The 27370-nt window shown below is 41.2% G+C and overlaps 1 protein-coding gene across 1 annotated transcript; it reads left to right on the forward strand.

Moving 5' to 3' along the window:
* The first annotated feature begins 468 nt into the window (after positions 1-468).
* On the forward strand, positions 469-27370 carry LOC136875014 (membrane-bound alkaline phosphatase). The gene is made up of 10 exons (XM_067148733.2): positions 469-559; positions 4546-4617; positions 7458-7678; positions 12322-12495; positions 15170-15361; positions 17555-17756; positions 21718-21852; positions 23762-23953; positions 24546-24668; positions 26769-27370. The coding sequence occupies exons 1-10, from the start codon at positions 469-471 to the stop codon at positions 26966-26968; spliced, it is 1602 nt and encodes a 533-aa protein (XP_067004834.2). The 3' UTR covers positions 26969-27370.

Here is a 27370-nt window from a genome sequence, read left to right on the forward strand (position 1 = left end):
TAGATTCAATGGTTAGTGATGACTACGACTAGTGATTATCGAAACCTTGGTAATTTGTGCCAAGTCGAGCCAAGTCCCCCATGATTTAAGATAGATTATCGGAGTGACTTCCGGAAGAAAACTAAATTCATTACACCACACAAGGTCATTGTCACCAGGGATCGAAACCCTCAGCCTGTGTTTCCTACGTCTCTACAACTATGGAGAGAGGTGTAAATCTTTTGCAAGGATTAGGAGTCCTGAACACGCGGTTGTGATAAAACTGACGTAGTTGAGGCTTAGTATGGAGAGCTTAATTAAAATGCTACTTCATCACGCACTGTGACAACAAGTGTTTCACTCGTGATCAGCTAATTACCGTATAGTACCTTCAATTAACTAAATCTTATGCTATCGCTCCCCGTGGTGGGGGGGATACACTATTAAAAGACAGGACATTCGCAAAACGGCGAACAAGTCAGCATCGCGATGGAGACAACATTCCTGGTAGGCTGCGCTCTCCTGGCTCTGGTGGGCAGCGTACCGACTGCGCCGCAACGCCATAGGATTCAGAAGTTCGGTAAGAATCTTCCAGAATTTTATGTATGGTAAACCTAAGTAGAGCGTATTTCTCACTTACGACAGGTCATCCAACTTCGTCAGTTAGTCTGCAATACAAGGGCTCCAAACAACTGAAATTATCACAGTAATAATAATAATAATAATAATAATAATAATAATAATAATAATAATAATAATAATAATAATAATATATTATATTATATTATATTATATTATATTATATTATATTATATTATATTATATTATATTATATTATATTATATTATTATTATTATTATTATTATTATTATTATTATTATTATTATTATAAACAGGTAGTAAAAGAAATCGAAATGAAGGAATTTGGAAGGGAATCACAATCCAAGGAGAGGATATCAAAACCCTGATATTTGCCGATGATATTGTTATTTTATCTGAGACTGCAGAAGACCTCGAGAAGTTGCTGAATGGTAAGGACGGAGTCTTGGAAAAGGTGTACAAGATTAAAATAAATAAGTCGAACGAAAGCAGGTGATTAGGTTAGGAAGTGAAGTCTTAAAGGAAGTAGATGAATATTGTTACTTGGGTAGTAAAACAACTACATAAAATGTAGACTAGCACAAGCAAGGAAGAGCTTCCTTAAGAAAAGAAATGTACTCACTTCAAACATTGGTATAGAAATTACAAAGATGTTTCTGAAGACTTTTGTCTGGAGGGTGGCATCAATGGAAGTGAAACATGGACGATAACTTTTTTTTTTTTTTTTTTTTTTTTTGCTATTGGCTTTACGTCGCACCGACACAGATATGTCTTATGGCGACAATGGGTCAGGAAAGGGCTAGGACTGGCAAGGAAGCGGCCGTGGCCTTAATTAAGGTGCAGTCCCAGCATTTGCCTGGTGTGAAAACGGGAAACCACGGAAAACCATCGTCAGGGCTGTGGACGATAACTAGCTCAGAAACAAAGAAAATAGAAGCTTTCGAAATGTGGTCTTACTGAAGAATGCTGAAGTTGTGATGGAGAGATCGAAACATGAATGAAGAGGTACTGAATCGAATTGGTAGGAGGATATGGATTTGGCTAAATTTGACGAGAATAAGCGGTACAATGATGGAATGATAGGACACATCTTAAGACACCCAAGAATTGTTAAGTTGGTTTTTGAAGGAAGAATAGGCGGCAAGACCGAATTATGAACAGAACAAGCATATTACAGCAGATGTAGGATGCAGTTGTTATGTAGAAATTAAAAATTTAGCACAGGATAGGCTGGCGTGGAGAGCTGCATCAAACCAGTCTATGGACTGATGACTCAAACAACGTATTATTATTATTATTATTATTATTATTATTATTATTATTATTATTATTATTATTATTATTATTATTATAAATTATTATTATTAATAACAATAGCAAACATTCTTTCTTCTTTTGGGCCGACGACCTTAGATGTTACGCCCCTTTAAATATCTAGCCTCATCTTTCTTGTTTCTCTCCCTCTTTCTTCCTTTCTTTCTTTCTTTATTCCTTAATCCGTTTTCCCTTCAGGGTTGATTTTTCTCACGCACTCAGCGGCGTATCCCCTCTCTACCGCCTCAAGGGCAGTGTCGCGGAGAGTGAAACATTGGGTGGGGGATACAACTGAGAAGGAGGACCAGGATCTTGCCCAGGCGGCCTCAAATGCTATACTGAAAAGGGGTTTTGTGGAGGAATGGGAAGATTGGAAGAAACAGGCCAGGAAGAGGGAAGGCAGCGATCCTAGCCTTAATTTAGGTAACATCGCGACATTTGTCTGGATGAGTAGTGGGAAACCACGGAAAACCCCTCAGAGGATGGCTCGGGTGGGAATCGAACCCAACTCTACTGAGTTGTCCTCCAAGGCTGAGTTAACCCCGTTCCAGCCACGTACAACTTTTCAAACTTCATGGCAGAGCCGGGAATCGAACCCGGTTCTCCGGGGGTGACAGCTAATCCCACTAACCACTGTACCACAAAGGCTTTCTATATTAATAATCATCATAATAATATTATTAATAATAATAATAACCAACAGGATCGTCGATCTTTATCTGCAGTACTTTAAAGATAAGAATACCCAGCCATCTTGCTTCAAGGAGGTGGAAAGGGAACAACAGGAGATGGGGATCACTCATGAACATATATACAAGAACGCAATCCACTCAGAAGGATACTAAAATACTACCAGACGTTGATGGAGGAAAGGAAAAAGTAACACCGCCAACGAATGTAGGAGCACTGGGGAAACATCAAATCTCTGAGAAAACAGCTGAAATAACGTGTTGCTCAGGAGGCCGATATGAACAAAGAAAGAATAACGATTTTGACTCAGAACCAAAAAGAACAATTCCCTGGTATGTTAACGTCAAGGAAGACCTGCAAGAAATTGGCCTACGACGAGATGACACACTCAAACGAGACCTTTTCAGAATAAGCTTCATGACTTTCGGGACTTTATGGGATTGAAGTAGGCAACTGGCGCAAAGTGGTCGGATGAACGCCGTGCTCGAGAGGACCAATCGAAAACTGAGTGAACGCCAGAACGTACAGTATAATGAAACTTATCGTGATCACTAGTTGGCCGATTACCGGATTATAAAGAAAGAAAGAAAGAAATGAAGAAAGAAAGAAAGAATAATTAGATAACAATTTAGCTTATTCACCAAATAAATATGGATTGTGGTATAAGTTATCGCAGCTACCGTTTTCGTTACATCTGCACAGTACAAGGATATATATCATGTGCTCTGGGCAGCTTGATCCACATATTACGTGGACACAGCACGAGATAACCGTGCCTAAGGTAAGTACCACAAACACGGCACTGGAATTCAGTAGTGCGTCAGCCTCCGTGCAGAGGGGGGAAGTACCGGAAATACTCGAACACCTGCTATACTCACCGGTCCTGCATCCGTGTGATTTTGACCTCATCAACAAAGGAAAGAACCATAAGGTAGGGGACAGGTTGGAACACGAGAGAATATTACCAATGCTATCAAAATGAGGTTGCAAAACTCAGACATGGTGAGGCGACTGTTAGCGTTGTCGGGGACGTGTTGTGGAAAATCTAAGGAACTATTTTAATGGCTTGCCGTAGAGGTCACTTTATTCGCAAAAAAAATGTAAGACCTGGATTTATTGGATAGCAATTTCCTTGCTTTATATCCTGTTGTTGTTTGAGTCATCGGTCCATATACTGGAAGTGAAACATGGACGATCACTAGCTCAGAAATGTGGAGAATAGAAGCTTTCGAATGTGGTGTTACATAAGAATGCTGAAGGTGAGATGGATAGGTCGAATAACGAATAAAGAGATACTGAATCGAGTAGGTGAGAGGAGATATATTTAGCTAAATTTGACGAGTCGATGAGATAGAATGATAGGACACATCTAAAGACACACAGGACTTGTTCAGTTGGTTTTTGAAGGAAATGTAGGCGGTAATAGGGGTAGGGTTATACCAAGGTATGAATATGACAAGCCGATTAGAGCAGAAGTAGGATGCAATAGTTACGTCGAAATGAAAATATCAGCTGACGATAGGGTGGCATGGAGGGCTGTATCAAACCTGTCTATGGACTGCTGACTCAAACAACAACAGAAATTAAGGGGTTTAAATCTATAAGTATCCTGAGAAGGTACTGGGTTTGCATTCCATAATGGATAATTTAAAACAATAAATTTATTTTCTCTCCCACTTCTAAAGTTGGCAAATAATTGGGCTGTATCTTCATTAAATACCTGGCACCTAGCTTCGCAGTTCCATTTCCCACGTCGGCGTGCGATGTTAAACAACAAGGAAATAAATGAACATGAATCAACTTCAAATGCTCTTTCTACATTGTAGTACTCTTTGTATCGATTCATAAAGGCATTATGTTGTTAAGATACCATCATATGGCATTAATTATTTACATTAAATGTACAACATGAGATGGACAGTTTATTTGGCACTGACAGCTGCTCTTTATTTCTGGTTGCAGATGAAGACTTGTTCCATCCTACAGGAATTCAGAAGACCGGAAGGAGTTCACGATATAACATTGAAGAGGAAGGTAAGTCTAAAATGATATTTTGTGGTTTTTGAGTGTCGGTCTGAGTAGCTCAGATTTTAGATCCAGAAATGTTCCTGCAGTGTATAAAGGTGGCGAAATATGCCATTCTCATATCTGTATTATTCGTAGCACGTAATGTAACTCCTGCGATACGAAACCCGGTACCTCGGCATATCTGAATACCATAAAACCAATAACGTTATTCTTTAATAAATATTGATTGCTTTCGTGTCATATTTTACTGAGTAGGGACATGGTCTCTAAATCAGAGTGATCCTGATTTATTCGCATATCCTCCGAGGGACATCAGGAAAGACATTTTCAATTATGAAATGCAGTCACCATATTTTTCTTCAGAATTACTCCGCAGATTGTAATAACAAGGTACTGCCATACTTCCAGGACACCTTCCCACCGGGTAGGAGTTGAAACTGTGTTAGACGAGTATGTGCATCGGTCATTTCCATGAGAACTCATATTCCAAAACTCTTCCTACCACAGCTGCCAGCCATACATCAGCTCATCCGAAGTTCAGTTGAGTTTTCATCTGAATATCGTTAGTAAAAGTTGTTTCAACCAGACAATTCAGTTTGTCTTGACTGTATTATTTTTTTTTCTGTTGTTATTGTGTACGTGGACATTATTACCTTGTAAATGCAATATTGTCCACTTCTGTGGTGTAGTGGTTAGTGTGATTAACTGCTACCCCCCGTAGGACCGGGTTCGATTCCCGGCTCTGCCACGAAATTTGAACAGTGGTACGAGGGCTGGAAAGGGGTCCACTAAGCCTCCGGAGGTCAACTGAGTAGAGGTGGGTTCAATTCCCACCTCAGCCATCCTGGAAGTGCTTTTTCCGTGGTCTCCCACTTCTCCTCCAGGCAAATGCCGAGATGGTACGTAACTTAAGGCCACTGCTGCTTCCTTCCCTCTTCCTTGTCTATCCCTTCCAATCTTCTCACCGCCCACCAAGGCCCTTGTTCAGCATAGCAGGTGCGGCTGCCTGGGCGCGGTACTGGTCATTCTCCCTTGAGGCAGTAGAGGTGGTATCCCTCGCTGAGTCCGAGAGAAAACCAACCCTGGAGGGTATATAGTTTAATAAAGAAAGAAAGAAATGCAATATTGGTACTGAACTTACGCAGCTGTCTTTATGAATGAGAACTGTGAGATTTTACAAATAATAATACACAAATGTGCTTACACCGCTCCGGTTTAACTGGAAACAATTTGAATTATTTGAAAATATCTTTTGAGTACCGGTATCATTTTTGGAGTTCATTCTTTGAAACATTTTTTGGTAGTTCTTTTTGGTGTGCAAATAATTCATGGTAACTTTATTTTAAAAAATACATTATTGATATTATTATGGTACTTTTCTCTCATCCATTTTAATTTATTTTATATATATCCCTAAATGTTCATATTTGACTCAAGATATATCCGTCAGATATCATTATTATTTCAGAATAAGTACCAATTTCTATGTATCTCTCATTGTAATATCGCTATGCCAAGTTTGAAGATAATCTGACAAAAACTGTTGCGCTAATATCATCCGGGTCCATGGCCTAATGGTTAGCGTGATGGCCTTTGGTCACATGGGCCGCGGGTTAGAATCCCGGCAGGCTATGGAATTTTAACCAAAATTGGATAATTTTGCTGGCACGGGAGCTGTGTGTATGTGTCGTCTTCATCATCATTTCATCGGCATCACGACGGGCAGGTCACCTTCGGGATTCAAATCAAAAGACCTGCACCTGGCGAGCCGACATGTCCTCGGACACTCCCGGCACTAATAGCCATACGCCATTTCATTTCACTAATATCATTTTGAATATTGAAATATACAATTTTTAGACAAAGCTAATTTTGAATAAAGTTACAGTAGCTCCATCAAAACATCCCTGTACCATATACTTATCCTTGCTTGGCCCCATTTCTCTCCTCAGCAAAAGCTTTTAACTTTCAACTCTAAACATTAAGTAAGACCTTCTAGGTAAAAATACGTACCTATATCAGTAATGATCGATCTTTGAATACTGATAGATTAAAATAATTTTCATTAAAAATTGTTTATACGACTATATTCCATTGCGATAAGCTACATCACACAGTAGTGTGATTAGGGTATTAGCTCCAATTAAGAATTATTGGTATGTTCAATACGCTGAACGCAAGATGGTTGCTGAAGCTTAAAATTCTTATCAGCTAACGTAAACAAAGGTATCACGTGCGGTACCCTACAGTATTTGTCGTCCATAACGAGTAACTGGTTAATTTGACTATTGTAATGTTCCTCTATGTAAATAAACACGGAACTTTCCACAGATGACAACACAGAACATTACGCCAGATATCATCGGAAATTCAACATCAGAAATATGAAATATCGTGAAATTCCGTAAATATTCACTTAGGAAATTGGCGTGGCATTTCGTAGGGATTTTTAAAATAGCAGGGCATTTAAAATGGATGCATACGAAAAATAGGTTACTGTACATCGCAAAGTACCACAAGGTATGGGATAATTTGGGGATAAAAGTCTAAATTGCTGTTTTTGGCTTAAAAATCAGTATTCTCACCTTAAATCACTAATTTTTGAAATTAAACAAAATCAGATCTAAGTCATTATTCAAAGGACGTTTGACAACATTTGGTAAAATCAGTGATTTTGTAATGTCTAAAAACAAAAAAACTTCCCCTGGAAAACAATATTTTTACTTATCTTGTTTTTCCCTGCGACGAGTGACTTAAAATTTGGAGTTTGGTAACCTAAATATAATATATTTTTTTGAAAACTACTTGGATTATATTTGGAATATAGCCGATATTTCTTTCAACAGGTGCTGACTTCTGGAGGACCGGAGCCCAGGAAAATCTCGTTAACCATTTGAAAGTAGCTCCAAACACGAACAAAGCACGCAATGTGATCATGTTCCTAGGAGACGGTATGTCGATACCAACCTTAGCTGCGGCCAGGACGTATCAGGGACAAATGGAGGGCAGAACGGGAGAGGAGAGCCACCTCTTCTTTGAGGACTTCCCGTACACGGGATTTTCCAAGGTATTGTATTTTAGTACATTAGATACCTCATTAATTGGTGATGATTGGACAGTACAGATTTGGGAGGTTCTGCATCCTGCTTAAAATAATCACTTATTTCTTCTATACATTTTTTTCCGTTTTCCGTACTCAAAAAACCAAAAACCCATGGTACAACAGCCCCGAAGTGAGCACGACGAATCCTCACGGGCGTTATTCTTGGCTTTCTAGACCTGTCCTCCCTACCCAGTACCTATATTTTCTAGTTCTTCATCCTCAGCGGCATTAGTCCGATATCGTGCCTCAAATTATCGCCCCATATTAAATTTTATCTTTCAACTGGCGTAGTTCCTTGAGGCAGTGTTGAGCTCCTCCTTGACGACATTCTATCTGCATTAAGAGATTCTGTATTTCTCCTTCTGTTTTTCGACATTTATCCAATTAGTTATGTTCGACTTTATCAGTGAATTTTACCAGTTTTACGTTCAGATGTCTTTCTTGATGTCTTCTTGCATGCGTAATTTCAAAAATGAAATATTATGTTCCTGCGGTTCGGATTTCACTTAAAACATTTTTCTTGCTATTTGCTTTACCTCGCACCGATACAGATAGGTCTTCTGGGGACGATGGGATAGGAAAGGCCTAGGAATGGGGAGGAAGCGGCCGTGGCCTTAATTAAGGTACAGCATTTGCCTGGTGTGAAAATGGGAAGCCACGGAAAACATATTCAGGGCTGCCGACAGTGGGGTTCGAACCCACTATCACCCGGATTCAAGCTCTCTGCTGTAAGTCTATGTCTCCCTGCCTTAATGGGCAGCTTAGTGACCAGAGGTTTAGTGGGGTTTGAGTTCGATATCAAGTCAGTTCGTAAATTTAAGCAGCGGCTGCCTTATTGCTGATGGACAGTGACTACATGTTCGTGTTTCTTTCAACAAACACCTCTTCATTTATTGATGACATACGACACTAACATGGACCGATGGAACACATCCCTCCACATAGAGTTGGCATCCGAAGGGAATCTGTCCGTAAGACTGGAATTAACGCACAATATGTGACGACTTCAGGCGATCGGGAGGAACCGCTTCGTACTGGTGAATTTGCTCTGCTACATGGTAAACTATAGAATCATGGATATGTTTGCAGTCTTAGAAGACGTGGGAGTGAGTACAGACTCTTCGGTTGATCCCCGCTTAGTGGCCTCTTACGACATGCAGTGGGAACAGACAATGCATCGTCTGAATCCAACCAAAGGGGAGATTAGGATTCGCTATAAATCGGCAAAAAAAAATGAGTCTGTCCAAACGAATTCGAAAGGCTCATGAATTGTGAGAAAATGAAAGTCATTCTAGACCAGGGCCTCTCAAACGCCCGAAATCTCACGCGTGCAAACCAAGGTTCAGAAGTCCCACTCGGCTCACTTCGGACCAGCGTTTTGTCTCGGGGCGAGTCGGCTAAGCTCGACTCAACTCGACTCAGATGATGGTGCGCTGCAAAGGAAGTGAGGAAGGGGGAGACAGGCGTTGCGGGCGAGACCGGAGTAGGGAAAGAGAGAGACAGATTTACTGCTCAAAATCGAGGCGTGGGGGATATGCACTATTGTGAACCTACTGAAGTTGTTTTATGCATCTTGCACCGCACACTGCACCGGTGAATGCAGCCTGAGAGACCCTGCTTTAGACCTTAGAAACATAACACTCATTTTATTATTATTATTATTATTATTATTATTATTATTATTATTATTATTATTATTATTATTATTATTATTATTATTATTATTATTGTCCACCCCTGTGGTGTAGATGTGGTGTACTTGTCCCTGTGTCCAAAGCCATAGGTTCATTTTGCGGCCAGTTTAATGGTCTTAATTTTGGACTGAGGAGTAGAACGTGGGTGGTTCACTTGGTAGGTGATTTCCTCAAGCTCCTAGTTACAGGAAGGAAGTGCACAGTGAGAAGATGGCGCTACTGACGATGTAGTATACATAGACGAACACTGGTTGCTATGGTTACAATTCTGACGAGAAACTGATGAGAGAGGAAGAAGAATTGTCTCACTCATAGTACATGGACACAGTACGAGATGGCAGTGCATTGGACAGGTACCACACGCAGGGCGATGGGACTGCAGTAGTGAGTGCAGAATTGATGTCTGGAGGCAAAATCTTCTGTGCTGAGAGTGGGACGTCCCAGAACACCTGCCCTACTCACCGGACCACTCTCCATGCGATTTTGATCTCATTCCCAAACTGAAAGGACGAGGTGGTTTGGGACAAAATGCCGTGAAATATGAGAATGAAAATGTTACACATTGTGAGGCAAAGTTATGGTGAATTTTCCGCATCGTTGGCCAGGTGTTATGCATAATCTAGGGGAATAGTTTGAGTGTTTACCGTCGAGTTTACTGTACTCTATAAGAACAAACGTTACGCAACACTGGAATTATGGTGGACACTTGCATTGCTTTATATCCTACACCTGGTAAATATACTCGTCATTATTCGTATATTGCACAGCACCTTACACTTCCCACTCCAATTTATACACTGACTGACAGAGCAAATGCAACACCAAGAAGGAGTGGTCAGAACTTTATGCCAATTGCAGGGTAGACTGATGTCACTGAGGTATGCTCATGATGTGAAATGCGCCGCTGTGCTGCGCACGTAGCGAACGATAAATGGGACACGGCGTTGGCGAATGGCCCACTTCGTACCGTGATTTCTCAGCCGACAGTCATTGTAGAACGTGTTGTCGTGTGCCACAGGACACGTGTATAGCTAAGAATGCCAGGCCGCCGTCAACGGAGGCATTTCCAGCAGACAGACGACTTTACGAGGGGTATGGTGATCGGGCTGAGAAGGGCAGGTTGGTCGCTTCGTCAAATCGCAGCCGATACCCATAGGGATGTGTCCACGGTGCAGCGCCTGTGGCGAAGATGGTTGGCGCAGGACATGTGGCACGTGCGAGGGGTCCAGGCGCAGCCCGAGTGTCGTCAGCACGCGAGGATCGGCGCATCCGCCGCCAAGCGGTGGCAGCCCCGCACGCCACGTCAACCGCCATTCTTCAGCATGTGCAAGACACCCTGGCTGTTCCAATATCGACCAGAACAATTTCCCGTCGATTGGTTGAAGGAGGCCTGCACTCCCGGCGTCCGCTCAGAAGACTACCATTGACTCCACAGCATAGACGTGCACGCCTGGCATGGTGCCGGGCTAGAGCGACTTGGATGAGGGAATGGCGGAACGTCGTGTTCTCCGATGAGTCGCGCTTCTGTTCTGTCAGTGATAGTCACCGCAGACGAGTGTGGCGTCGGCGTGGAGAAAGGTCAAATCCGGCAGTAACTGTGGAGCGCCCTACCGCTAGACAACGCGGCATCATGGTTTGGGGCGCTATTGCGTATGATTCCACGTCACCTCTAGTGCGTATTCAAGGCACGTTAAATGCCCACCGCTACGTGTAGCATGTGCTGCGGCCGGTGGCACTCCCGTACCTTCAGGGGTTGCCCAATGCTCTGTTTCAGCAGGATAATGCCCGCCCACACACTGCTCGCATCTCCCAACAGGCTCTACGAAGTGTACAGATGCTTCCGTGGCCAGCGTACTCTCCGGATCTCTCACCAATCGAACACGTGTGGGATCTCATTGGACGCCGTTTGCAAAGTCTGGCCAAGCCTCGTACGGCCGACCAACTGTGGCAAATGGTTGACAGAGAATGGAGAACCATCCCTCAGGACACCATCCGCACTCTTATTGACTCTGTACCTCGACGTGTTTCTGCGTGCATCGCAGCTCGTGGTGGTCCTACATCCTACTGAGTCGATGCCGTGCGCATTGTGTAACCTGCATATCGGTTTGAAATAAACATCAATTATTCGTCCGTGCCGTCTCTGTTTTTTCCCCAACTTTCATCCCTTTCGAACCACTCCTTCTTGGTGTTGCATTTGCTCTGTCAGTCAGTGTATGTTTACATTTATCCGTTAAATCCCGCATTCCTGCGAAGCAAAGATAGTTGCGATGACTTATGCCACTCCCCTCAAATTATGTATAATTTTAGATGCAAAATATGCTAAGAGGAGACGAAAGAGACGAAGAAAGTTAATGCAGAACGCGATATAAAATACTTCAATAGGTAAATATGTGAAGTGGTATGCTCCGGTATTTGAAGGTTATGTATCATAAATACTTTTGATATATATTTGTTTTAAAGTTAGGTCTTACGTTTGTAATGCAAATACCAATAGTGTACATAATTTACCACATCAAAATGCTTGAATATTAGTTAGTATGTAGTAGTAGTAGTAGTAGTAGTAGTAGTAGTAGTAGTAGTAGTAGTAGTAGTAGTTAGTAATTAGAAAATATGTAGCTTGTAGTACTTGCATGGTCTGTATTTCACGTTAACATAGACAAAAACCTGTGGACTTTTCAGAATATGTGAGTGCTGTAGGTGGGATATAAAAAGAGAAGACTGTTCATTATTGTTAATATTCGTTGAACATGTGAACAATAAGGATTATAAAATCACAAAAATCGCATTAATCCAGGGGAAAACTAAAATAATTTTGGCTTGTTTCTGAGTATGTTAACTGTGATGCCTTCGATGCTTGTTGATCTACAAGTGAAATGCTGAGTGGGATGTTTAATTACATGTTGTTTATTGCAGACTTACTGTGTCGACTCGCAAGTTGCTGACTCAGCGTGCACGTCCACAGCCTACCTCTGTGGAGTGAAGGGTAACATAGGGACTATCGGAGTTACGGCCGCTGTCAAACTAGGAAGCTGTGAGGGCATGAGAAACCAGTCAAACCATGTATCTTCGCTGTTCAAGTGGGCTCAGGTGAGTACCAAGTCTTCACTCCACAGTGACTGAAATACTGTATGAACTTCACAAATGAGAAGCTTTGAGAACGTTTCGTTCTTAGTCTCTTCCTTATATTTCAGACGGAGTATGCCTACCGCATAAAGAGAGTGATTATATGTTTCTGTTGAGAAAATTGCAACACAACCAATAATGTAAAAATGATGTTGTACATTAATACGTGGAAACACTTAAAATGTTCCAAACTTATTTGACCATACAGCCAGCTTCATGATGTATTTTTGAAAGCGTGTCTCCTTCTACGTCTACCCGATACTATCTTTTACTAATTCGCGGACTTTGACAAAGTGTTTATGGAATATTTACTAGGTTACGTTTAATTAATTTTGGTTTGAAACGATGTAGTAACACAAACAACACAAACGCCCAACCTCTCAGCGGGACTAAATGACCGGATTCGGATAAAATCATCTGCCCGGCCGGTAAATTAGTATAGGTGACTATGAACTTAAGAACCTGGCCATTCACCCAAGGATCCTTTCACATTTTGAACCAATTTATTCTTTTGAAGCTGCTATTTGAACGTAAGTCTAGAGAGATTTCTTAACCTTACACAAGCGCAAGACCTCTTTAAGGCCTTGATCTTTCAAGCCAGTTGGAGTCCAGGGATGGAAGGCACAGTTTGGATCCAGGCGTCTCATATGAGGCAGATCCTTAGTTGCCCTCTCAAGGCTGAGCGATCCCCGTTCCAGCCCTCAGTCCAGAATTTAAATCCCTGGACTGGCCAGCAGAATCAACGGCTAGTCGTAAGAGGAAAGCACACTGTTCCTCAGCCGCGGAGCCAGCCTGCTATACTTATCAACGTAAATGGAAAGCTCCAAAATATTTCTGAATACCAGCATTGTCAAGAAGTCTTGTACATAAACGTTTTTAAGGGCAATAATATATTTGAATTTTTTCTGTCCAGTCTATCGTCTTAATCTTGGGTTCAGATGTTAGAGGACAGTATTCTGCTTGGTTGACTGGGATTCGATTTCCGGCTCTGCTATTAAATTATAGTCTCGATTTAGGAGCTGGAATGGGGTGTTTTTCGCGTCAGGTAACATAATATCAACGAAGAGAAGAACGTTAACATTAAGCTTCCGGCCATCCTCGAAGTGACATTCCGTTTGAGCTTCAGGTGAATACCGGAACGGTACCTAACCTACAGGCCACAGACATTCCTTGTCCAGTTTTAGTCACAAATTAATATACAGACATTAATACAGGCAACTAAGGCTCTACACACACACCAGTAAATAGGGTTGACAAAGCTGTTACAATAATAAGGTAATGTTACTTCAAACGGAACATAAACTAACAATAATAATAATAATAATAATAATTTTCTTGTACTGCTGTGTCGTAGGTGTGAACAGATTCCCACATGTGGACTTTGTATGTTTTAGCTATTTGTTTACGTCCCACCGACACACACAGGTTTTATGACGCCGATGAGATAAGAAATGGCAAGCATTAGGAAGTAAACGCCCATGGACTTGATTAAGGTACAGCTGGGGTATTTTGCTGATATGAAAATAGGAAACGCGGTGGACGATCTCTTTGGCTGTCAACAGTGTTGTTTGTATCCAACATCTTCAAAATACAATCTATTAGCTTCATCAGTCAAACAGCATAGTCTTCTAGCCCGCCGAATGCCCTTCCTGACTCAAACACGATATGGAAGCATGTACTGACAATTGTGTGTTTATGTGTTGGTCGGCAGTGTGATACATCACTGCACTGAAGCTGTACACTGTAGCTTCCGGTAGTATGAATGCGGAAGTTGTATGTTTACTTATTTAGTGTATGGCTTTACAGATACAATACATACGTACATGATTTTGGAAAGCAAGGTATATCTTTATGCCCGGGTTTTTCATGGAACTAATTGTGTCTGGAAAAGCATGAGCAAAATCACTGATGTCACCACTGCACTTTCTTTTTGGACAATCTGTGATTATATTTTGGATGGTCTGTTTCGAGTCACGAAAATCGCAGTTAGGTTTAAGGATTCTTTTCCATTTGTAGTGGAAATCTGCGCAGTTACCATGGCGCGATGGTATTCTGTTAAGAGTAGACCAGACTTTACGGGGAAGCTCAAATCCAGGTGGCAGAGACGATCCCATTTGTAGCAGAGTTGAGTCAGGCCTAGTATCTTCCCTTCCCTGCCATTCTTTAGTTACTGTATATTGTTGGTATTCTTTAATTCTATTGCAGTAATGGATTTCGAGAACTTAGACGAATCAGATAACAATCAGCGATTTTGCCATGTATTAATAACTGGGGAGTATTAATTACTTTCCTGAACTCCCTGAGGAGAGTGTTTATCCGTGGAAGATCTGGTGAGGCGATATGGCTGAGAATACGTAGACAATACGTGGGTGTAGACCTTACTGCGCCAGTGATGAGACGCATCGTGGTGTTGAGCTGCGTACCTTTCAGGTTGGTGTGGGGCTATTCAAAACGTAAAAGAAGCATACGCTTTCACTCAACTTCATTACTTATTTTTGACATGGCTCATTATTTTGACTTTTGATGTATTCAGGGCCCTAGCAATAATCATTATCTCCCAAGCACCTTGTGTAGTTTACCATGCTATTGAGAAGAAGGTTCGTTAGTAATACTTCAATGTATGTTTTATGAAACACAGGATAGTGGCAAGTCAACAGGTATCGTCACCACCGCACGCGTGACGCACGCATCCCCAGCTGGAGCATACGCTAGCACCGCAGAACGCAACTGGGAAAGTGACGCTGACATCGCTTCTGCTGGCTTAGATACCTCGCAGTGTGACGACATCGCTGAGCAATTGGTGTTTGGTAGCACAGGCAAGAAGTTCCAGGTACGTCGCCAGCTACTCAGATTCTATCTTTATTAACTCCTACGTACGGAAAATTAATATCAGTTATCATGATGTGAAAATTTGGGCAGGTTAGGGCACCTGCCTCTCAACCGAAGGACCCGGATTGGATTCCAGGCCAGGTTTTTACCTGGTTCTGAAGCTACATTTTTACAATTGAGGAACTATCTACTAGTCTCGGTCAAAAAACAACAACATGAACATCTATCGGCCGAGAAGATTCCTTGCGCTGACCATAGGTCACCTCATATTCTTCAGGCCTTTTGACTGAGTAGCAGTCTATTAGTAAGCCAATGCCCATCAAGGCTTTAGGGCCATTGGAGTGGATTTTGTCAAAATGAGAAAGAATGGAAAGCAGTTTTTGGCAGGGGAGTTTGAACCCACCTTCTTCCAAATGTAGCTAATAGATACATTGTGCAGTATTTATTTTTATGGCTCACATTATTTCACACTCTGCATAAGAGGAAGCTCGTGTTGATAATATTTTGAGAGTTCTTTCCTTGAGTAATCAACCATCCCCTTGGTGTAAGAGCTGTTTGTCTTTTACACAGAAGCCGCGGTTTCGGTTCGTGGCAAAGACTAGAACATAGTTCACTCAGCTCCCTGATTACAACTGACAAGCTGTCTGATATGAGAGACAGCAAACTTGGACACGCAATAAAATAGAGGATCACGTCACGATAACTACGTGCATAACAAAATCCGCAGACAAGGGCAACAGATTTCTTTGCAAGCCAAGCTCAAAGTTGGCTATATGGGCCAATTTTGGTTTCTTTCCCAGAGTAATCTACTGACTCGCATTTGCCTCTGACGGTTCTGTTTGTTCTATTTTGATAAAAATGTGTCTTATGGCTAGAGTAGTCCCAGAATTTTTGTAACTAAAGGCGACAAAATGTGTGATGGAAGTGAAACCAGAGCAACCGTGCAGACAGTGATGTAAGGTATGGATGGATGGTCAGACAATGTTACCTAGCAACCGTTCAGGCAGTGATGTAAGGTATGGATAATGTTACCTAGCAACCGTGCAGACGGTGATGTAAGATATGGATGGATGGTCAGACAATGTTACCTAGCAACCGTTCAGACAGTGATGTAAGGTATGGACAATGTTACCTAGCAACCGTGCAGACAGTGATGTAAGGTATGGATGGATGGTCACACAATGTTACCTAGCAACCGTGCAGGCAGTGATGTAAGGTATGGATGGGTGGTCAGACAATGTTAACTAGCAACCGTGAGGGCAGTGATGTAAGGTATGAATGGATGGTCACACAATGTTACCTAGCAACCGTGCAGACAGTGATGTAAGGTATGGATGGATGGTCACACAATGTTACCTAGCAACCACGCAGGCAGTGATGTAAGGTATGGAAGGATAGTCACACAATGTTACGTAGCAACCGTGAGGGCAGTGATGTAAGGTATGGATGGATGGCCAAACAGTGTTACCTAGCAACCACACAGGCTATGTCTTGTGGCTTTTTGCCACCTCAAATTTCTCGCCTTATATTCATATTATGACCTTTCGTTTTAAAATTTCATTCAATCACTCCACACCATCTCTCCGTCGATAGTGCGTAACATACCGCTCAGTCGAGCTGCCCGTCTCCTTACTCTTAGGCCTTTCACACACAAAGTTTTCGGATTTTTTGCAATACTTCTATTTTGTTGGAAATTGCCCGGAGCAAATAATGCTGCTTTCCTGTAGACCTTTTCCAGTTCTCGATTTAATTATTCCTAGTGAGGGTTTTATACTCTGGAGTCATACACTAGTCGGTGTCTTATGAGTGATTTATAAGCCATATGTTTGACATCCTTACTACAAACCGTAAATACCCTTATAATAATTAAGAAGAGATTTGTGACCTTCATTTACAATCCCGTTTATGTGATTACCCCAATGAAGATCTATGCTGTTAATAAAACCTAGGCACTTAATTATTGAGATAGTTAATGTATATCAATAAATGAAAAGTTTAGCACAGGATAGGGTGGCATGGAGAGCTGCATCAAACCAGTCTATGGACTGATGACTCAAACAACAAGATCAGTAATTCAGACTAAGAGCACTCTATGAAATAACCGGACCTTGGTTACCACCATACCATAAACTGCTGTCGATCTCACAACATTGTCGAGGTCCATTGTAAGAATATATCTTGAATTTCTTCGTAGGTTATATTGGGCGGCGGTCGCCAAGGCTTCATTCCCGCTGACATGGTTGATGAAGAAGGAGGTTTGGGAAAACGTCTTGACGGTCGAAATCTCATAAAACATTGGCAAGAGGAGAAAGAAAGCGGTGGATTCCGAGGAAAGTACATCTGGAACCGTGAACAGCTCCTCTCTTTGAACTACACGGACGTCGACTACTTGCTAGGTATGTAACAAGTACTGCACAGGCCTACTTAAAATTAAAGGAGCCAACAGTGGAGTCTATAATATAGGCCATATAGGATAAAAATAATAATGGTCAACTACATATCTTTCCATAAATTTCAACTTCATTGTTGGTGTAGATAGTGAGGAATTAAACCATTTTCTTAAATGGGTGAAAAGGTATTAAGTCTAGAATTGTTACAGCATTTTGAAACCATGTGAATTCGTGGTCAGGAATTTAAAATCAACGCATAAACTGATGAAATCATATTTTATAGAGTACTTAATTTACCACAAACTTGCGTCTAGAAGAAAATAAGTAACTGGTAATTTCGTTAAGAAATGAAAATTGTGCAATCCTGATTCAGAGTTATAGCTGTCGTGAGAACTATGTGGGCCTTGTTATTAATATCATTTTACTCCCTTTTTCTCGCACTTCATTGGCTGAATTGTCATAACAGAGGATTTCGGTTCAGAGGACCAGCGGTTTGATTCCTGGTTGAGTCGAGGATTTTAATCTTAAATGATTAATTCCACTGGCTGGGAGACGGGGAACTTGTGCTTTCCCTGCAAGTCACACCTCACGCACAACACTACCGTCCACCGCAATAACATGCATTTTCGTATACACCTCATCTTAGCGTCTGGCTTACCAAGTCTGCACCCGACCAGCAATATTCACACCTCACTGGAGTTTTATCATTCTGCGGGGCTTTCTTGTTATCGTTCTAATCCTGAGGCCTCGTCCAAATTTATGCAAATACTTTCTGTTGTGCTATTTTGAGAGTACAATTAGAACTATGCATGGGGATGCTGATGTCTTCAACAGCTCACTACCCAGTGACCTCATGATTAATGTTAGAAAGAGGAAGAATTTAGCCCAAATATGGTAAGCTTTGAAATGAACGAAAGTAAAAAGGAAACCGAGCATAAAGTGCCACTTTTTATCTCATAGGAAAGATCATCTAATTCCACATCTGACGTCTCGGCGTTAATTACTACGAATATTTACAGCAAGAAATACGCTCCTTCTCTACAAGTACAGATATTCTAGAGTGGTTCTTTTAAATTTAGTAGTTCAGAACCCCTATGGTACCCGGCCAAGTTCATTAATTAATACACCATGCAAGTGTTCAAGGAAGAGAAACACTTAGTTTGTAGGGCAGGCGTTTAGTTTCTAGGTGACATTTCATGGTTTCCAAAATGGTTTTGACATTTTTACCGGTACTCTACAACGGAAAATCTGCGTAGTATAATATTCTTTCTTAATCTGCTCACCCTCCAGGGTTGATTTTTCCTTCGGACTCAGCGAGGGATCCCACCTCTACCGCCTCAAGGGCAATGTCCTGGAGCGTGAGACATTCAGTGCGGGGATACAACTCGGGAGGATTACCTGTATCCCGCCCAGGAGGTATCACCTGCTATGCTCAACAGGGGCCTTGTGGGGGATGGGAAGATTGGAACGGATAGACAAGGAAGAGGGAAGGAAGCGACCGTGGCCTTAAGTTAGGTAAAATCCCGTCATTTGCTTGGAGGAGAAGTGAGAAACCACGGAATACCACTTCCAGGATATATGAGGTTGGAATCGTACCCACCTCTATTCATCTGAGCTCCCGAGGCTGTGTGGACCCCGTTACATCCCTCGTACCACTTTTCAAATTTCGTGGCAGCTAGTCACACTAACCACTACACCACAGAGTTGGGTAGTATAATCTAATAAACACAAACATTGCTCGACGAATTCGAGTTACAGGTAGAGAGGCTGGTTATGCGACATCTAATATTCCCAAGTTCATGGGCTCGATAACCGATGCAATCGGCTAGCATTTAATTGAACTCTGATTCGAAGGACTCGTTTGAATGGATTTACTGTCAAGATAATGCACATCTTTTCATGCCAAAATACCATTAGATAGACTTATGTTAAATGCTACGCTCGAAGTTGACTGTTATATTATTATTACTATTATTATTATTTTAACAAGCTTCGTAAATTCTTCGTAATGTTGTAAACCTATGAGATTTAAAGTAAGTTGAACATTTAGCAAATATGTTCAGTTTTTCTTCATAATTCTCGTGTATTAGAGGTGAAAACTTATAAATCAAAGATTTATTCGATTCTTTCACAGGAAAATTGTAATAAAATTTATGAAGTATGCTTATTAATTGTGTCAAAGTACGGATTCGTTCCTTATTCCAACATAAAATACAAGTATGGAAAATGAAAACAGAGTCAGTTTCGGTAATTTTCATTTCAGCTAAACTATGAAAGGTGTTAACAATCAATTTTCTTTCCTGGACACTTCAAATTGTTTTACTAGGGCAGTTCACGAGAACTTACAGTCCTATCACTTTAAGGGGAAGTTACTTATTCCTGGGCTTCGATTGAAGTGGAGATGCCGTCGCTTTATTTCCTGCTACAGTTATATTTGTTATCAAATTTGTGCGAGTGTCTGTGTCTAAACGAAACTTGCCTGGTGACTTGTGGTATTCTTAGTAATGTGCATGAGATATATTTCTAATTGCACACATGTTAGTGTCTTCTAGTCTGGAGACGTGTATCAAGTTTAAGTGCTACGGATTTCACTAAGCCATGCTATCTGGATTGTTACTCCCACTTCTTATTATTTGTAGCAATAGGACCTTGAGAACGACACCACTTCAGAATGAATTTCTCAACCACTTCCAATGCTCGATTTTTGTAATGATGGATAACCATCATTATCGGAAGGCACCAGACACTTTTCAAAGCCGTTCTGGATAACGTTAGTTCAACAAAACGGTCTATGACCACGTAAAAATATCCTATCTTCGTCGGTAAATGTGAAATCCTTTAAAACTGCGCAATGTCACCGAAGAGAAATTTGTAGCAGTCCATGAACATAAATCATATGATTGATTTTAAGACTCACAACGTTTACATCGTGGTGCCTTAATTTGGTCCCGATAGAGTTCTCTTACGTGGTGGCAATTTTACTGGTAAGAGGCTTATGCGTTTGAGCACCGGACTTAAGTGTGATAGAACATTTAATAGACACATCTCGTACACTGAGTACACAAGGCTGCGGACCATGTGTCTTAAACCCTTCACATTAAACAAGATAAACATCTCTAGGATGAGCATCTGGAAAAGGGTCCCTGATTTTTGGTTTGCAAGTTGTTGGAGATGTTAGGTTTGGCTCATCGAATATCCATTTACTTCCAATAGGCAGAAGAAAACGTAACCAATTTTTCTAAAATCATACAATTAGGAAGCTGAAATGTGTTTTGCAATGTTTATTTTAATGATTATGAATTTGAAGAAGTCATTCTCAAAAAAAACTACAACAGATTCCGTGAGTTCCAAGCCGCAATGTCATTTTTAAATTTGACATATCAAGTCAGACAAAATTTGCTTTTAGTATTCTCATTTCTTTTCTGTGAGAGTATTAAGGCCGTTAACCCGAAAATTATATCATGAGAAATCTAAAAGAGTCTTTTCATAATAACTGAATTAAGGATTCTGAGTCTGAAAATTATTTCATTTCAACTGTCATTTTAGCGGATAATCTCCATGTCATTGTGGGTTATATTAACTGAAATTTTGAAGTCTGGCAACATTTCAAAGAGGGTTATGTTTCCTTAAGCGTATAAGTTCTCCACAGTCTAGTATTTCCCTTCCAATACTCTCCAACGCAACTATTGTGGGAGAATTGACTTGCACTTGGCCAGTTTTATGAGAGGCTCTTAGGTCCTTTTAGGTACTAATACATAGGACCACAAACAGAAAGTTTTATGTTTGAATTAGAGAATCAGTACTGTATGTTTCATTGATCTCTCGCTGTCAGTAATGTACACCGAACCTGAACTTCAGACCACTGTAGTCATTTTGTTACAACCTGAAATATTCTGCTGAATGGGGCAGTGGCTGGATTCCACCTCCCATTATGACGACTTTTAACTACTTCTTTCTTTTTGTGTAGGCTTATTTGAGGGGAGTCACATGAAATTTCATCTGCAAGCCAACAAAGAAACAGAGCCTACTTTAGCTGAAATGACGGAAGCTGCTATCAAGTTACTGTCAAAGGAAGAAAATGGATTTGCTTTGTTTGTTGAAGGTAAGTGAAGACAAAGTACAACATTATCGACGTCAGTGTACTCCTATTACTACCTTTTTAACGAATAAATAGAGACATGTAGTCATGAACATTACGCATGTGTAGAATAAATTTTCTGGACTTTTTTTCATAATTATGCAATGGTAAGGTACAGGTCATTAATATATCTATGAGTTCCGAGGCATTGGTCATTTAGGGTACAATTAATAGTCATCTACAATTGTGAGGATGAAGTAAGCAAACTAGTGTCCTCACCCCGATGTGGTGCAACTCTTTTCAGGCACACCCGAATGGAGGTGAGCTTCATGTACTAATTTGACCGCATATCAGGATTCCTGACATTCTCAAACCTCTGACAGAACCCTGAATCGAACCCGGTCCTCCGAGGTCGACAGACGGTAGGGCTAGCCGTTACACAACGGAGACGGACATTTTGAGGGGGAGGGGGTAAGAATGGAGTAAGAAGGATAATTATCTCAAAGAAAAATTCATATCTTTATTTATGATATTTGGAATCTGAGGAGTAGCTTGAACGTTTTAAGATACATTTTATGCATTTAACTGTACTCGTTACTGGAAGTCAAAACCTAAGAGTTTGTTGATTGTATTTTAATTACATTGGTTTTAAACACCTGTAAGAGGACAAATAATCTATAACTTCTAAAGTACACATGAAGCGTTATCTTGGTGGAGTATGCAAGGAACCCCCTACCAATGTAATTATTTAGCGCAATTGCTTCTTACTTTTGTAATTCCTTTGACGTCGTACGAACAAAGGCAGGATTTATAGAGACGATGGGATAGGAAAGAGCCAGGAAGCTGCTTTCACCTTAATTAAGGTAGAGCCCGCGTATTCGCCTGGTCCCTATAGGACTGCTTAGAGTGGGGTCCAACCCACTATCTAGCGACTGCAAAGCACGCAACTACGTAGTCTTAAATGCGTTGCCAACTTGCTCAATTAGTCACAATTTATTTCCTGAATATAATTGCTATTTTTGATAACAACAGGAACATTCTAAAAATAGAAAGGGAGACTTAGGTCACAACTGGTGAGACTTGGTACCTCCAACACTTCTGGTAAAATTAAATATATTTATCACAAGTACATGAGCTCAAAAATAGAATCTCCTGAAGAGCATGATGAAATGAAGATATGTGCTTTCAATTTTCTGCTTGGATGAGCGAAGTATCTCTGTGTACAAATGGTGGATGTATCGTGTGTAGTAAACATACTCAGCGGCGATTCTCCGATTAAATCATCTTTGTCCAGTGTTCTGTTTACTATATAAGTAATACCCTTTAACCCAGCGTTTTATGTCCTGAAACCCTCTTCAATGGGGAAGTTTAAATACTTACATAACATTTAACGAAAGGTAATAGTACGATTGTTATTATTAGTCCACATCTGTGGTGTAGTGGTTAGTCTGATTAGCTGCAATCCTCGGAAGCCCTGGTTCGAATCCCGGCTCTGCCACAAAATTTGAAAAGTGATAGGAAGTCTGGAACGGGTTCCACTCATTCTCGGGAGATCAAGTGAGTAGAAGGATGTTAAATTCCCATCTCAGCCATCCCCGAAGTGGTTTTCCGTGGTTTCTCACTTCTCATCCAGGCAAATGACGAGATGGTACCTAGCTTAAGCCCACGGCCGCTTCCTTTCCTCTTCCTTGTCTATCCCTTCCGATATCCCCCACATAAAACCCCATTTCACCATCCACGTGAGGCCGTCTTGGTGAGGTACTGGTCCTCCCTCCAAGTTGTATCTCTCCGACCCAAAGTCTCACATTCCAAGACACTGCCATTGAATCGGTAAAGGTGGGATCCCTCCCCAGACTGAGGGAATATCCAACCCTGGAGGGTAAACAAATCAAGAAAGAAACAAAAATTACTATTATTATTATATTTGTTACAGGTGGCAAAATTGATCATGCACATCATACGGCGACGGTTAAACGTGCTTTGGATGAGACGTTGGAGATGGCCAAAGCAGTTAAGAAGGCGGTGGAACTCACGAGTAATGAAGACACACTGATCGTTGTGACAGCAGATCATGCCCACACCATGTCCTACGGCGGCTACCCGACTCGTGGCAACGACATTTTAGGTACAGTAATGACAACAGCCTCATATATGTAATATTCTGATTATGAACTCATACATGAGTCAAACTGCACTTTTAACTTCCCCAACTGAACATCAAATACTCTTAACGAATAAAAGGTGGATCTGCTTCATTTCAAAATTAATAATAATAAAAAATAATAATATTTTTGTTTGTTTTACGTCTCACAAACTAATTTTATTGTATCCAAAGACGTCGGGAACTTTGTACCGTACGAGTTCTTTCCCGCGTCGAAACGTCATGAGGCTAGATTACTACTTGAGTTCATGCAAATGCCACCGGTTTGAACTTAGAAATGTGTAAGAGGTATTTGTAAATTGGAAACTTTCATGTTGACTGTTGTTTCAACAGGCCAAACTTCGAACTTTCCCGGGTATAATGATTTCTTTATTCCATCTACACAGTTTCATAACCTCCATGAACTCGTCAGTTTTTACTGGACTAATGGCACCTAGATCATATTTCTCAGTTTTTCAATAATGAAAGGGGGAACAGTGAACTGTTCATACGGACAGTCGATTATATTGGGTTCTGGATTGACTGTAACAGGTATTGTTATGTTATATATTTACAGGACTGGTCGGTATATCTGATGTTGACAATCTGCCGTTCTCTACACTCAGCTACGCCAATGGCCCTGGTTTTCAACCTCCCGAGAATGGCTGCAAGCGGCACGATCTCAACGAAGACAATATGAGTAAGTCTGAACCAGAATAAAGTGTTCTATTAACATCATTTTGATCATAGTATTCCATTAAAGTTAATATTAATTTTTCTATGTATTTGCTATATTGGTAAAACCATCAGATATCTGTAGAGCCCATACTTTGGCAGTAATAGATTAGAATGTCCAACGGTTCCTCCGGATAAGAGGCAGACACGCAACAGCTCGACCAACGAGTCAGCTGTTTCCTTTATAGAGTCATCAGTAGATTACTAGAGGCCGACTTTGTAGCGTAATTGGTTAGATTCTGCCTTCTATGCTCAAGGTTGAGGGCTTAAAACTCGCCAAAGTGAGTTGAGTTTAGAGAGTGCTCAAATGAGACTCGTGTTAATAATTTACTAGCGTATTAAGGAAAACTTTTAAGGATACAAGCAACTAAGTGCATTTCAGTAAACAAAGAATATTCTCTCAAACTGATTCCCGGGTAGTCATTTCACTACCATATTCAGTTCATGCTAGCAATAGCCATGGTGACCTTGCAGGAACTGACTCTCTTTTCACCTAACAAGAACCAACCTGCAACCCTTTGAGGACCTTAGCCGGCCAGGATGATTGCTGTCCAGCCAATGGCAGTAGATACCGGAGGATCATAATATATTGAACATGAACAGTTAAACCCCACCTATGTATTGTGTATTGTGCCTACTCCTTATACTACACTGCTGAACGCTGTAGCTTGTAGAAATTGCTCGAGGAACGCCATTCGTCCTTAGACTACGACTGATATACGGCGCTGAAATGAAAATCCATACCTGTTTTCAGCTTCGACAAAGTGAGGTATGAAATGAATGACGCCCCCATCTAGCGGCGAGGACAGGAACTGTGCCGACGGCCGAAACCTCTCATCTCTTCAGGGGCAAAGATTTATGACTGACAGATAAAATGAAATAATACTGGATAGTGTTTCTAGAATGAAGGGTGACAGGGAAACCCTGAGTACTCGGAGAAAACTTGTCCCACCTCCGCCTATTCCAGCACAAATCTCACATGGAGCGACCGGGATTTGATCCACGGAACCCAGCAATGAGAGGTCGGTCTTCTACAGCCTGAGTTACGGAGGTTTTTGTTGACTTTAAGGAATGCCATAGTGTCAGAGACTTGTGTTAATAATTTACTACCATGTTGAGGAACCACTTTTAAGAACACGAGCACCAAAGCACTTCCCTCAAACTGCTTTTCGGGTACTCGTTTTACTACTATATTCATGCTTGTAATAGACACCGTGACCCTGAAGGAACTGCTTCAGTTCTTACCTAACAATAATCAACCAAAGGGCACATGCAAACCTGTGAGGACCTTTGCTTAGGTGATTGCTGTCTATACTGCTAATAAAAGAGTTGGCGTCTGACAGGTAAGGTTGGAGGAAGGAGCACTGCACGTGCCATTTCACGATGTTGCCACATTCCAGCATTCCTTTCTACATACTCTTACCCCTCGCTTCCGGCTCACTTGTTCCCTCCTTCATTCTGGCCGCTGTGATCTGTTATAGTTATAGACTACCTGGCCAGGCGGTGTCGTCCAATTTGCGATCATTTTTATACAAACAATCAGGTTCTTATCAGTGACAGTGACAGTTTTGGCAACTCCCAGCAAGACGAGCTGCCCTGAAGTGTTATCTCCATGGCAACCGCAGTCGCCCCACCCTCGTTTCCATGGCAACCACACAGCCACTCCCTTTATCCCGCCTCGGCAGGCAGTAAACGGACCTCCCTCTAAGAAATGTCAGACACCAACTCTTATTATTAGCAGTATAGCCAATGGCCTATAGATATTACAGAATCATTCAGTGAACGTGAACAATTTACCTCTACCTATGTAGGCGTTGTACTCACGTATTGTGCCTGCTGCTAATGCTAGACCCATGAAGGCTGACTCGAGCCTATCGACATTGCTTGAGGAACGCTATCCGTCCTTTGTCTAGAACTGATATACCAGTTTACAGGACGCTACTTCACTTCTTTCTTTCTTTCTTTCTTTCCAACTGTTTTCAATTCTTACATCTTATGTGTGCGGAATTTATGTTCCCGCTTTCTCCTTTACCCAGCTTTACTTACTAGATATTATTTGTTGCAGAATCTGACACTTACGAATTCCCAGCCTTAGTTCCCCTGTCAGCAGAGACACATGGTGGGGATGATGTTGCAGTGTTCGCTACTGGACCATGGGCTCACCTACTGACTGGACTCTACGAGCAGAACTACATTCCACATGTAATGGCATACGCCTCCTGCATTGGATCGGGACTTACTGCTTGTTCCAATGACAAGCGATAAGCAATAAATACTCCAAGTAATCAGCAACACTTGAATTTCAGGCTGTGAAAATTTCAACTTTCACCGCTCATAATTTTAGCGGCTTCAAGCAGGATCATTCGACGTGAAATTTACATCATAAATTTCGAAAATGTGCAATATGTGAATAAGGAATTAAATATCCTCTAGGAAGATTGAATATTATTTATCCTATTTATTGCGGGTAATACCGGTTATTTAATATGTTATACAGTATTCCTTTTACAAAGTCCAAACTTTTCTTTATTTTGATATGACATTTTAAAATATGTATTGTTCTTCATAGTGGCTGATAACACTGAAGCACTGTAACGAATTATTCACCAGTACATTTGTACATAAGTATGAAACTGAGAACGTCATGATTGTACTGGGAGAAACATC

This window comes from Anabrus simplex, chromosome 5 (genome assembly GCF_040414725.1).
Source record: "Anabrus simplex isolate iqAnaSimp1 chromosome 5, ASM4041472v1, whole genome shotgun sequence".
In the NCBI taxonomy this organism is placed as follows: domain Eukaryota; kingdom Metazoa; phylum Arthropoda; class Insecta; order Orthoptera; family Tettigoniidae; genus Anabrus; species Anabrus simplex.

Coding starts and splice junctions, on each gene's coding strand:
- LOC136875014 (XM_067148733.2), top strand. CDS start 469: ATGGAGACAACATTCCTGGTAGGCTGCGCTCTCCTGGCTCTGGTGGGC. Junction 15,362..17,554: donor GCACAGGCAAGAAGTTCCAG/GTACGTCGCCAG, acceptor ATTTCTTCGTAG/GTTATATTGGGCGGCGGTCG. Junction 21,853..23,761: donor ATTTGCTTTGTTTGTTGAAG/GTAAGTGAAGAC, acceptor TATTTGTTACAG/GTGGCAAAATTGATCATGCA.